This window comes from Acartia tonsa, chromosome 4 (assembly GCF_053477335.1).
Source record: "Acartia tonsa isolate MP-2025a chromosome 4, ASM5347733v1, whole genome shotgun sequence".
Lineage (NCBI taxonomy): Eukaryota > Metazoa > Arthropoda > Copepoda > Calanoida > Acartiidae > Acartia > Acartia tonsa.
In genome coordinates, this window is record NC_137263.1 from 10407648 (window position 1) to 10419563 (window position 11916).

General features: G+C 30.2%; 1 protein-coding gene across 1 annotated transcript; it reads left to right on the top strand.

Moving 5' to 3' along the window:
• Positions 1 to 539: 539 nt before the first annotated feature.
• LOC145316011 (uncharacterized) lies at positions 540 to 11831 on the top strand. Its single transcript, XM_080156271.1, has 23 exons — positions 540 to 682; positions 829 to 899; positions 1164 to 1263; positions 1588 to 1712; positions 2116 to 2281; positions 2523 to 2653; positions 3236 to 3329; positions 3537 to 3591; positions 3801 to 3855; positions 3940 to 4021; positions 4398 to 4537; positions 5284 to 5376; positions 6425 to 6493; positions 7440 to 7532; positions 8520 to 8631; positions 8976 to 9050; positions 9278 to 9354; positions 9598 to 9708; positions 9924 to 10048; positions 10351 to 10483; positions 10781 to 10937; positions 11184 to 11286; positions 11581 to 11831. Exons 1-23 carry the CDS (start codon positions 674 to 676, stop codon positions 11682 to 11684), a joined length of 2280 nt encoding a protein of 759 aa, XP_080012397.1. The 5' UTR covers positions 540 to 673; the 3' UTR covers positions 11685 to 11831.
• Positions 11832 to 11916: the final 85 nt, after the last annotated feature.

Below are 11916 nucleotides of genomic sequence, written 5' to 3' on the forward strand. Positions count from 1 at the left end.
AAAAAAAATAAAAGACGAACATGCGGATATTTTAAGATTTAGAGAGGGCAAATGTTCCATCGTCACAAATCTAGAAATTAAATGTGTTGATATTTAATTTGACAGACCAACGTTCAAAGTAATTTGGTTTCGTGATGCTCATTGATCAAGGGAATCGTTACAAAATTAATTAATTGTCAAAATTATCAGAAGAAAATTTAAAAAAAGCTTTTCAAATTTTAGATTTGCTTCGGTATAAAAATAGACGGCTATATTATGGACCTCACTATTGTTCAATTACGAAATTAGGTTTTTGTTCATTTTAAGAGATTTTCCATAGGAAACAATATTGTAAATTTCCATGACTACGCAATTTTGTGTATTAAAGGGAGACTTGATTGTTAAAATAGCGTGGCTAGTTATTTTCTAAAATAAAATCATTACGAAATTCGATACAGTTGCTATAAACCTATATATAAGTTTGACAACTGCGTTCTATTTATATTAAATATTAACAATTTTTACTGTGTTTAGGCCATTTATTTGGTTTGAAAAATGTCAGATTGTTAAAAACTTGAATCTAAATTAAAGAACAATACCTAATAAGATATTAGAAAAAGAATGATGAGTTGCAACTTGTAAAAAAAAACTACCTCATAGAACTTTTTTTTATATTGTACCTGATTTTTCCAATATGGAACAGAGGAAAGTGGTTTATTGAATTTATTATTATTCATAATTTCATTTTCGTTCATTTAAAACATAAAAGTAAATATTTACACTTATTTATAAAAAGATATTCTAGAACATAAATTATTTATGTACAATAAACCACACATTAATGCTAACAGGCCAAATTTATCACGGAGCACATCTATGCCAAGCTCAGCTAACCAGCAGGATGTGATGGCAAGACTCAGGCATTTACAGATTGTGTCAATTTTTTAGTATAAAACATATGTTTATTAAAAGATAACAATCATATTTACCTACTTGATTTATTTTTAGATTTTCTTTGTTTTTATTACATTCTAGCTAATCATCATATTTAAATATGTATGTTCAAAATATTTTACTCTCTTTAAATTACACTTTGATAGCAAAAATATATATCTTGAAATTTTTAATCAAATCTATTTAAGTATAGGTAGATATATTTTCATGACACAATCTAATTTTTATAGAACCCAGCAATTCATAAAGTTTGGAGTAATTAAAGAGTCTCCATTAGCTCAGTTTTTGCAATGTAATGGATATACTATGTCAGAGTTTAGCTTACAAGAGGCGAGTATATTATTATGAATACCCTGCAGGGTTTTGGCATGCCAGACTTAGGTACCATATTAGAAATGATTAATTTTTTATTTAAGCAATTTGCTACTTAACTCTAAACAAGAAATCCTTATTCTGTATTTTACAATTTGTTGTTTTTGAGATAAGAAAAATTATTTATGATTATTTACGAGACTTTATACAGTTTATTTGCTTTTTTCACCATATTTCATTTTTGGATACTGTATGAGTTAATTCTAAATGGTAAAAATCAACAGAATTCAGAAAAAGAAATAAACAATCTCTGTATAAAAATCTAATTTTCACTCTATTTAGATATGGAAGGTGTTACGGGAAGGATTGACCCGTTACTGTGGACCTGATGGGACAGACATGCTCCTATGTTCACCTAAACTTGAACGCGTATTTGGAAGCAGCTCCATCATGAGAAAAGATTTGTTGTAAGTTATTTTGATTTCATCTTTCTCAACTTGGTTAAAAATGGAAAAAGCGGGGTGTAACTTTTTTATACTAGTACATCCCAGAGATGGCCTAAAACCTAGACTTAAACAGAACATACCCAAAAATCAATCCTTTAATGATGAAAAAATCCGTGTACACGATACTGCTTCAGTATCAACATAGAATGGAGGGAACATATCAATCTTTTTAAAATAGACTTTATTTTGGACCATGGAAAGATAGCGAAGTAGCGGGTTTCGTCATATTTTCACAGTAGCTTTTGATAGGTTAGGTTAGGTAAGTAAGAGCCCCCCCGTGGAGGAGAAATATGAGACAGCTACTATGAAAAAACGAAGAAACCCGCTACTTCGTTTTCTTTCCATAATCCTTTACTTTTTGTAGGTGTCACCTGGAAGGACAAATAGTGATGTTAGCTGGGGATAATGTGGACACATATTTTACTATGGAGGATGAACATATGAATTCTAAAGTATCTTCATTCATTAATCAAAGGCTCATGTCATTCTTGGGAAAGAACATTTTTGGATACTCACTGACATTTAAAAAGGTAATTTGCTTTTTGTAAAATTTATATTTTTTGGCGAAATGCAGCGGATCGTTATTAAAATAGGGGTTCATACCAACCTCATAGGGTTAAAGTTAAGAGTTTCCTCGGGAACAATAAACATGTTTTTAAGAGAGGGGGAGATTTGAGCACTCTAAAATTTGTCGCGCTGAGGTTTCTATTGGAATGGTTTTAACAGTAAATTGTGGACAAAAATTTTCAATTAACAAAATATTTTCTTCAGATAATTGAAACAGTTATGGAGATGATAAAAAGAGAAAGAATGTATGACCGAACTAATCCAAGTATTATCACGTGCAACAATGATCTGTTCAAAGCTTTAGATAAACAAGTTCTTCATGTGTCACAGATTTGGTAAGTAATAGATATTATAATCTAGGAAGATGTCAGACAAAAAGGGTTATTATTTACATAAACTTAATTAAACACTAAAAAAACTTTTTATTCTCCATCCTACCTTAAATGATTATTATTTTTTTTTTTTTTTTTTTTTTAAATAACTGATAATCTAATTCAAGAACCTTTTCCACTAATAAATTTGAATTTGAATGTCTATAAAAGGATTTATTTATTGTAAAATAATACGGATTTTAAAAAGATTTTAAGTCATCGAATTTCCAAATATATATATGATTTGACCTGACTCAAAATTTATATTCTGAGTAAAATTAAGCAATGCAACAGTAAGAAAAAGTTATGTCAAACGCAATGATTCACATAAATATTTTGCATAAATCTATAAAATATATATAAATATTATTATAGACATAGGTAAGAAGTATCTATCTGTTGCTATTAGCTTAACCAATTGGTTTCATGTTTACAGGGGAGCTTTATTTTAACCCTTAGTGCCCTTGTAGTTTACTGTCCTCTTTCGTTGAGGTTAGTGTTGCAGCTGCTAATATTATTCAAAACAAACATATTTTCTTGTTTTAGTAATGTTATCAAGAGATGTGTTGTGTTGGAGCCTCTGAACTGTAACTCTCCTGGCAAAATTAATTTTGATTTCATCCATCCAGAAGATTTAAAGGTAAAGAATATAACTCTTTGGACCACAAACGAATCACTGAATAGCCTTTTTTCATTGAATTTTTTTAGTTAAGGGTAGGCAATGTTAATTTAGGGCTAGAAATATATTTTTTGTAAAGTTTACCAAAAGGCGATGGTGATTCTGTGGCCGATTAATTTTACGTGTTTATAGGTAACATAAAAATAAAAAATATTTTTATTTTTTTAGAACTTCAAGAAGGCTGATTTAGTTTACCTTTGTTCACCAATTACTTCTAATCCAGGTTTTAATTATTGATTTTTATTATAAAGATTAAGGAGGTCTATCTTTCTTCATCACAGGATCTAACTTAACAATTTGACATTTGATTAATGTGATGTTTATAACTCAATTTTTACAAAAATATGATTTTTCTAAAAGATAATATAAGATATTTAAGATTGTTTATTAAAGCAGTAATAATTTGAGTTCTATTATTGTTTTAATTTTTAGTAACCGATCTAGAAACAGCTGAGAAATTTAAGGCATTCTGCAATCCAAATTCAAGGTACAAAAATACGCAGCAACAAATTTTTGTATGTTAATTTATGCATAGTGTTCTAAAAATCTTTTTTTATTTTGTAATATTCAGATTTACTTTGGATGATAATCTGCGACAAGTTTTTTCAGCCGTGGTTGACATAAGCAACAAAACTGAATTTTCTGTAGCAGAGGTATATATTATACAGTTAGCTTTTGTGCATTTAGAATCTATAATATTACATAATTTAAATTTTTTGTATTTCCTAGTTTTATTTCATCATCCTTTTCATGTTTAATACGCTTCATTTGTTTGATTATTTGAAACTCATCTGTAAAAATATTTTTAAAGGCGAAGCTTTTCTATAATTAGGTTCGGTACGTCCGTAACGGATATTTTTTTTCATTAATTTAGGCAGGCATGTCAGAATTGTTCTATCGATTTCAAACTTTGCATGGTGATTCCTTTAGTAGTTAGGTACGATTTAGAAAGCGTAGCAACTCTTTAATCATTACCAAAATGTCCGTACGTCAGTTTTAAACATGTTGAATTTTTTATATTAATTTTAGGTTAACAATTACCTACGACTGTACATAATACAGAAGAAGGATAAATTTTTATTAAAAAGCAATCCAGAAGTTCTTCTTCTCGGAGATGACATTCTGGCAGATGCTTTTGGAGCAAGAACACTATATCAACCACAGCTTAAGTAAGTTAATTTCAATTTTTGTCTTAAATTACTGGCTGTAATACATTACCTATATGTGTACTAAATTCATTAAAAAAATTTTTTATATTTTTCCAAACTTGCTTGTAGAATTACATCAAAAATGGCAAATATTGAAAATAAAACAATATAAGGGGTTTTTTTTTAATGCAACCATCTCGTAATCAATGATTAAATGGTACTTAGAATTCGAATTTCGATCTGAAATTTTGCATGAATAATCCTTGGTGGGTCTATTTTCCCTAAATCGAACAAAAAGTTGGAAAAGTAACGGCTAACGGCTGGCAACTCAGCCGTTTTGCCATTTTTTGGATATCTTAAAAGCAAATTAGTCACGAAACCTATTTCCACATAATACATTTTGTGGCTCAAAAACCTTATCAAACGGTTCTAGCCGGTAGCTGTTGGTACTAGAAATATAAAAAATGGTTATTGCTATCATTTAACATGAACTAAACCAAAAATATGTTTTAAAAAGTTGATTCCTAAGTAATTAATGATGATTTTGCAATGAAAATAGGCAAAAAACGGCTAAACGGCTGAGCCGCCAGCCGTTATTTTTTCAACTTTTTGTTCGATTTAGGGAAACTAGACCTACCAAGGATTACTCATGAAAAATTTCAGATCAAAATTCGAATTCTAAGTGCCATTTAATCATTGATTACGAGATGGTTGCATTAAAAAACCCCCCCTTTGTTTACGTTGTTAAAATTATTGTATATTTTTAGAAAGTTTATGAGTAAATCAATGACACTAGTAAAGCCTGATAGTAATAGAACAGTTACCCAAGCCAAATCTAATTGTATGGGACAAGAATCTAGGTATTTATTTTCTTTAAAAATTTAAAAAGAATTTTTTTTATAAATTTAAAGAGAGGTGTTTTGAAATCATGAGAAGGTATACTGACATATAAGATTTGAAGATTTTCAATTAACTTTGGAAGATTTGTTGAACAATAACTTTGTTGATATTGCTGCTATAGCCGATTCAGCGAAACTTGACTTTTTAAAGACTCTCTCTGTTTCAAGAACAGTTAAGTCCGTATAAACATTTTAAATATTTTGATTTTTTTATAGATATGTGCATAAATTTTGACGAAATGTTTAATTCGGAATGTTTTATTCACATTAATCCACAGTAGACCGACTCATAATGCAAAATTTTTTGGCGCGCAATTCTAACCCATTTCTTTTATGATATAATAACTATTGATACCAAAAAAAGTGATCTGGTAGCTTTTTTTCAGCAATATGTCAATTTCGATTTTCATGAAAAAGGGGAAGGGTCCCCCCTGGGGAAGAAATTTTATTTTCTTTCAAACCATGGCTTTATATACCTTCCTGAATGCGTCTTGAAGAGTACATTACGGATCAAAAAACGATTTTTAAAAATATTGACCCTGGCAAAAGTTATCCTCAAAAGACTGACAATTTTGGCCATTTTAGCAAAATCAGCTGATTTTGACAGTTATTAAAGGATAACTTTTGCCAGGTTCAATATTTTGAAAAACCGTTTTTTGATCCTGAATCTACTCTTCAAGACGAATTTAGGAAGGTATATAAAGCCCTGATTTGATAGAAAAAAAAATTTCTCCCCCAGGGGGGACCCTTCCCCTTTTTTAAGAAAATCAAAATTGACATATTGCTGAAAAAAAGCTACCAGAACACTTTTTTTGGTATCAATGGTCATTATATCATAAAAGGAATGGGTTGGAATAGCGCGCCCATTGAATTTTTAAAAAAGTGGTAATTCTGAGTCGGCTTAATCCACAGTATCTTTAAAAGTCCAGTTTATTGTGCTTTGTATTCATGGTTATTGTAATCCTTGTTTTAATAAAGCTGTTACATCACAAATGATCTAATATTTTAGCTCAAGTACTGAAAGAAAATCTGAATCTGTACCGCCGAGATTGAGCAAATCTATCTCTCTACCAGCGAGGTAACTTACAGTAATCTTAAGAGATATGACAATAAACAATAAATTAATATTCACCCCCAATGATGTTATACAAATTGACCTTCTATATAAGATTAAAATAAGTGGTTTAAAAGAACAAATCAAGTTTAATAAAAGATACAAAGCACCCAAAGTTTTCAGCCAACAAATGAGAGAGTATGTTAATGAAACCTAATTTACAGTCCAATGTCCCCCACCTCCTTATGTATTTGTAACTTAGTATTAGTTTTAGTAATGCAGCTACTACATAACTAGAGATCGTCCTTATATCTGGCCAAGTGAATTAGTAAATAAAGTGAAACTTTTTTGTTCGTTGACAGATTTAAAACATAGGTTGCTTGAAACGAGAAAAAATATGTAATAAAATGTCAGTTTAAATTATGGACAATGACTGCTAAGAATCTAACTATCAATACTATTTTTTGTATGGTTACATTTTTCTCTATATATCACTTTACTGTTCTTTTAATCGCTGCTTTATTGTTACAATACTTAAGGAATTAATTAGTTAGGTTATGAATATTGTATATGTTCATAAATGATTTACAATGACGAAATTATTCTCCCAGTTTTTATTGCATGATGTTTATTTTTTTAGATAAAATTCTAGTTTGATAAAGTTTTATCAACTTATAAATAAACAAAAGTACAAAAAGTAAACAAAAAAAGGAATATTGCCATGCAAGATCTTAATAATACTTAGGTATTTTTTTGTAAGGTAATTGTAATTATCTATAAAAAGTTCTTTTAGTCCTAAGGAGTCTGAAAATCTTCAATAAATTTTTTTTATTAGTGACTATATATATTTTTAAAAACAAAGCATTAAATAAATGCAAATAAACACAAGATAGATTCCTAGATTAAATCAAATTATTAAATACTGCCATTAACATCTTTAATCGTAATAAAGAAATAAAAATATTTGAAGGAGTTCCCCGTCTGTTGTTGAATTATTGGATAGATTTGGAAGAAAGAGAACTAATTCTGGGGACATTGAAACTGATTCTGCTAAGGTCCCGAGGTAAGAGGATTTCAAATTAAAACCTTTTATACCTATCCCTTTTCGGTTACTTTATGGGATTTAAACTTTAAAAGTCATTTTATCAAATCGATTAGATTCGTTTTACAACAGTCTTGCCAGTCGATCATTACTAATATTGAGAGAAAAAAATTAAAATCATGAATAATTAACACATATGGATTAACTTCTATCAAATTTACTTTTTATTGAGAAATGTAAGGGGGGGGGGAAGTTTGTACAGTTATAGGAAATGAAAATTCAGTATCCAATTTTGGCCTGGCCGTTTGGGCTTGTTTTTATAGTTATCAACCTAATTCTTTTTGTAAACTCTCTTATATGATTGGATCTACCTGTAAAACTTTGAAAATTGAATTTTGGGACTTTCCTTCTAGGGGCTAGTGGTGCAAAAGACCCCCCAAAACACTAAAATTTTAAGTTATGAGCTTATTTTTAAAGATATCGAGCAGATTTTTTAAATGGAACTTTTATTGCATAAATGAGTTGATTAGCCATCCCATATTTCATTTCTGCACCTTACCTCTAGGGGTATGTAAGCTCAAAACTTATAAATTTTGTATTTGGGGGGGGGGGGGTTGTTTTACTCCAAAAGCCCCTAGAAGTAAAGTGCAAAAGTGAAATATGGGGTGGCTAATCAACTCATTTATGCAATAAAAGCTTCCATTTAAAAAATCTGCTCGATATCTTTAAAAATAAGCTCATAACTTAAAATTTTAGTGTTTTAGGGGGTCTTTTGCACCACTAGCCCCTAGAAGGAAAGTCCCAAAATTCAATTTTCAAAGTTTTACAGGTAGATCCAATCATATAAGAGAGTTTACAAAAAAAATTAGGTTGATAACTATAAAAACAAGCCCAAACGGCCAGGGCAAAATTTGATACTGAATTTTCATTTCCTATAACTGTACAAACTCCCCCCCCCCCCCCCCCCCTTAATACTGGACCTGTCTTCAGCTGTCTTTCATATTCTAGGATTGATAAAAGAGACCCTATACAACTGTTGGCCAATTGTTCCAAGATTTTACAATCCTCCAGTAACACTGCAGCTACCAAAATAATTACCAATAAAGCAATCTGTCTCAAGGTAAGACATTTTTTGTCAACGAAGTTTTTGTGCTTCCCCTCAAACCTAATATTGGACTACCCAGCCTCCCCATCTTTTTTTATTTTGTATAGCGTGACCCAATACCTACTAGCTTTTGCAAACTGTACTTATCGTTTTCCTTCTGATTTTAGAGCTTTAATTTTATGGAATTTGTCATCCTTGATATATTCTACATACCCTACTCCATTTAACAAAAACGAACTCTTTAAGACATGCTTTAAATCTTAAATACCCATTTGTCCTGGCGAATCTAGGTACCTTTATCCAATGTAGATCGATAAAAAAATTTCAAACTAGAAATTAAATCAAGAATCTGTGTTCAGAGTGTAACAGATGAGGATACACTTAACGAGGACTCTGATGGAGGAAGTCACGAAAAAGTTGAGAGTAGTGGTCAGGTATTGCCTAAGTTTTTGTTATTTAGTCTTGTCATGACGATATTTTGTGGGGTAAATTACTACGCCTAAATTCATTATTCTAATGTACCTTTGGCTGATTTTTAACTTTACGTACTCAAATGAAAGGTTTATTTGTTCTCAAATGTTCTAACTCTGACCATTTACACTTATGAATTTGTAAAGCATTTTTCCTATTAATTGATTTAAATAATGATGTTAATATTTAGGATGTAATTCCGACGACCGCAATGAATATTTGTGATGACGACAGCAGCGACTTTGACGAATCTTCTACTTGTCATAGGTAAAGATATTCTTCGATTTAGCCAATTAAATAACTTACGAACTCTATAAATTCAGGATTTAAATTTTATTTTATTTTAGTTAATTAGATAAAAAGTTAATTTATCAACTTTTAAAGCAATAGGTAATAATACTAAAAAAAATGTATACATCGTTATAACAAACAAGTAATATATGAATATGAACTTGCCTCCGATTGATTCTACTTATACCAAACATATTAATATTTATGACATGTATTTAGATGCACAGGAAGTATAAAACCAGGTATGAAGTATTGCCTGTCCTGCTGGAGAGAGCACCAACGTCAGCTATCAGCCAGACCTAAACCAAAATGGAGATACTCCAGAAAAGGGTAACTTACTTTATAATTTCTATTTAAAGTAATTTAAAATATTAAGTCATTCCTAATGATCAAAGTTCTGTCTTAAAATATATAATTATACTTCGTACTTGATTTTAGAGTAAGGATTCATACATTTCTGGAATAGTATTTAGCATTAGGTACCTAAGCATTCGATGAGTATTTTATTTTATGAAACCTTATAGATGATTTATTGATTTTACTAGGATTCAGAGCAACCAGACAGATGATTGCAATCTCTCAGATGTGAAGCAAGATGCTGATACTGTCAACAAAACTGCTACAAGTGAAAATAATATTGAGGCGAGACCCACAACTCCTGATACTGCGGGTGAGTGCCTGATTTTTTTATTCATAACTTACATAACCGAATGTTTTCATGTATATAAACAATGTAGAGGGGTTTTCTTGACTCCTTGAGTTTTCTATCTGATGTTTGATTCAACTATTGGCGCTGTTACTACGGAATGTGGCAGGTGTTCAAATAATAATATAAAGGGAATGCAATCTAATATGCAGTGTAAAAGGGAATTCAATTTATTCTTTTTTCTCCGCCTTAAATTGAGTTATAACATTGTACGTACATAGCAAAATATTAAGTAATCTTAATTATCAATATGATATTGATTTTAGTTGAATCTGAAGAGATTTTACCCGAAACTCAGAGGTTGGAGACAACCTCAGGACCTGTTGCTAAGCTTGATTCTGGATTTTGTTCCACAGTAACACAGTGCAGTGATACTTTTGATATGGCAGCTAATAGTAGGTAAGTAGAAATTTTTAGAACATATTTATATTCTTTTGTTAAAGTTATTATCATAGTACCTATCAAATGTTATCAGATACATTTTTGATTAACCCTAGCTTTAATTATCTCCATTCACAATAAAAAATTTACATACATACTGGATTTTAACATTTTTGTATATTATTACTATAATGGTAAAATCTATTTTTCTTCATTTACCTAAGGAAATTTATTAATGCCAAGTAGCTCTAAATACCCCAAAACCACTCTATTTTTTGTATGGTTTATAAACTTAAAATTGTAATATTTAATCAGGAGGAACAGCTTTGTGCAAGTGAGAGCTGATCTTTATGACGCAGAGGATAAAGAAGGTGTGGATGAAGTTGATGGTGGCTCCACTCAACATAACAATATTCTCAAAGAGATTCCAGTTGAAAAGGAGACTCACAAGTTTACTAATATCATTTCTAAGGTAAAAAGTTTTGTATTACAGCAGTGTTCATCTGCGAATTCATTTACTTAAGTTCCCTTCGAAATATCTAAAAAACATTAGGCTTGTGATTTTTAAAACGCTTCATATTAGTCTTTGGTAGGATTTGGAATATTTTCATGATAGTAAAATGGCGTATCTAATAATCTATCCCATTAACAGAAAAACATTGTCATCCCCTTTTATTTAAAAACAATATCTTTAATTTTAAAGTAATTAATGATTTAGGAAAACACGGGTAGATCAGTGGAAGCAATATCAAGTTCTATTTGTCTGATCTGTCGCACCAACCAGAAGGATGCTTCCCTCATCCATGGACGCACCGGACATCAGGAATTTGTCATACCAATTTTAATATTTATTTACTAAAACATTAATATTTCTTATTCAACAGGAAAGCTTACTTCTTATTGGTATTAACCTCATTTCTGGAGATTTATTTATCTCAAGAAACCAAATTTTAGTTTTACTAAACTTCAAAGAATTAAGATCATAATATGTTGTATGTTGTGTAATACCTATGTATATCATTGTTTAGTTATGTTTCATTTGGAATTGAAAACCTTTCTTGCATTTATTTATGTCAACCTGATATATAATTGATAATGACAAAATGGTTGATACTAGATCTGTTGTTACCCCTGTGGGAAGAACATCTGGAAGCAGAAGCGCAGGTGTCCAGCCTGTAAAAGAACTGTTGAGAAGGTCATCAGAAACATTGTTCTTTAAATAACTTTAAAATTTCTTTTTTTACATCACAAATAATTTGGTAGGTAGTTTTTACAGATTTTTTCCCAAAGTTTTTTAAATATTTAATAGGAATACTATTAAATTACACCTGTGACCCAATAACCCTGTGAAATGCTCTTAACCACCCCTGAATAGAATTATTTTCTTTTCTTTTAAAGAATGGAAGGGCAATTCTCACTAATTGTACCAAAATAAAATTCTAGAGGTTTTA

What these genes read in the sequence shown, in the direction of transcription:
- LOC145316011 (XM_080156271.1), top strand. An exon ending in CTATATCAACCACAGCTTAA is followed by an intron (nt 4,538 to 5,283) that starts GTAAGTTAATTT and finishes GTATATTTTTAG; the next exon opens with AAAGTTTATGAGTAAATCAA. An exon ending in CCATGGACGCACCGGACATC is followed by an intron (nt 11,287 to 11,580) that starts AGGAATTTGTCA and finishes ATGGTTGATACT; the next exon opens with AGATCTGTTGTTACCCCTGT.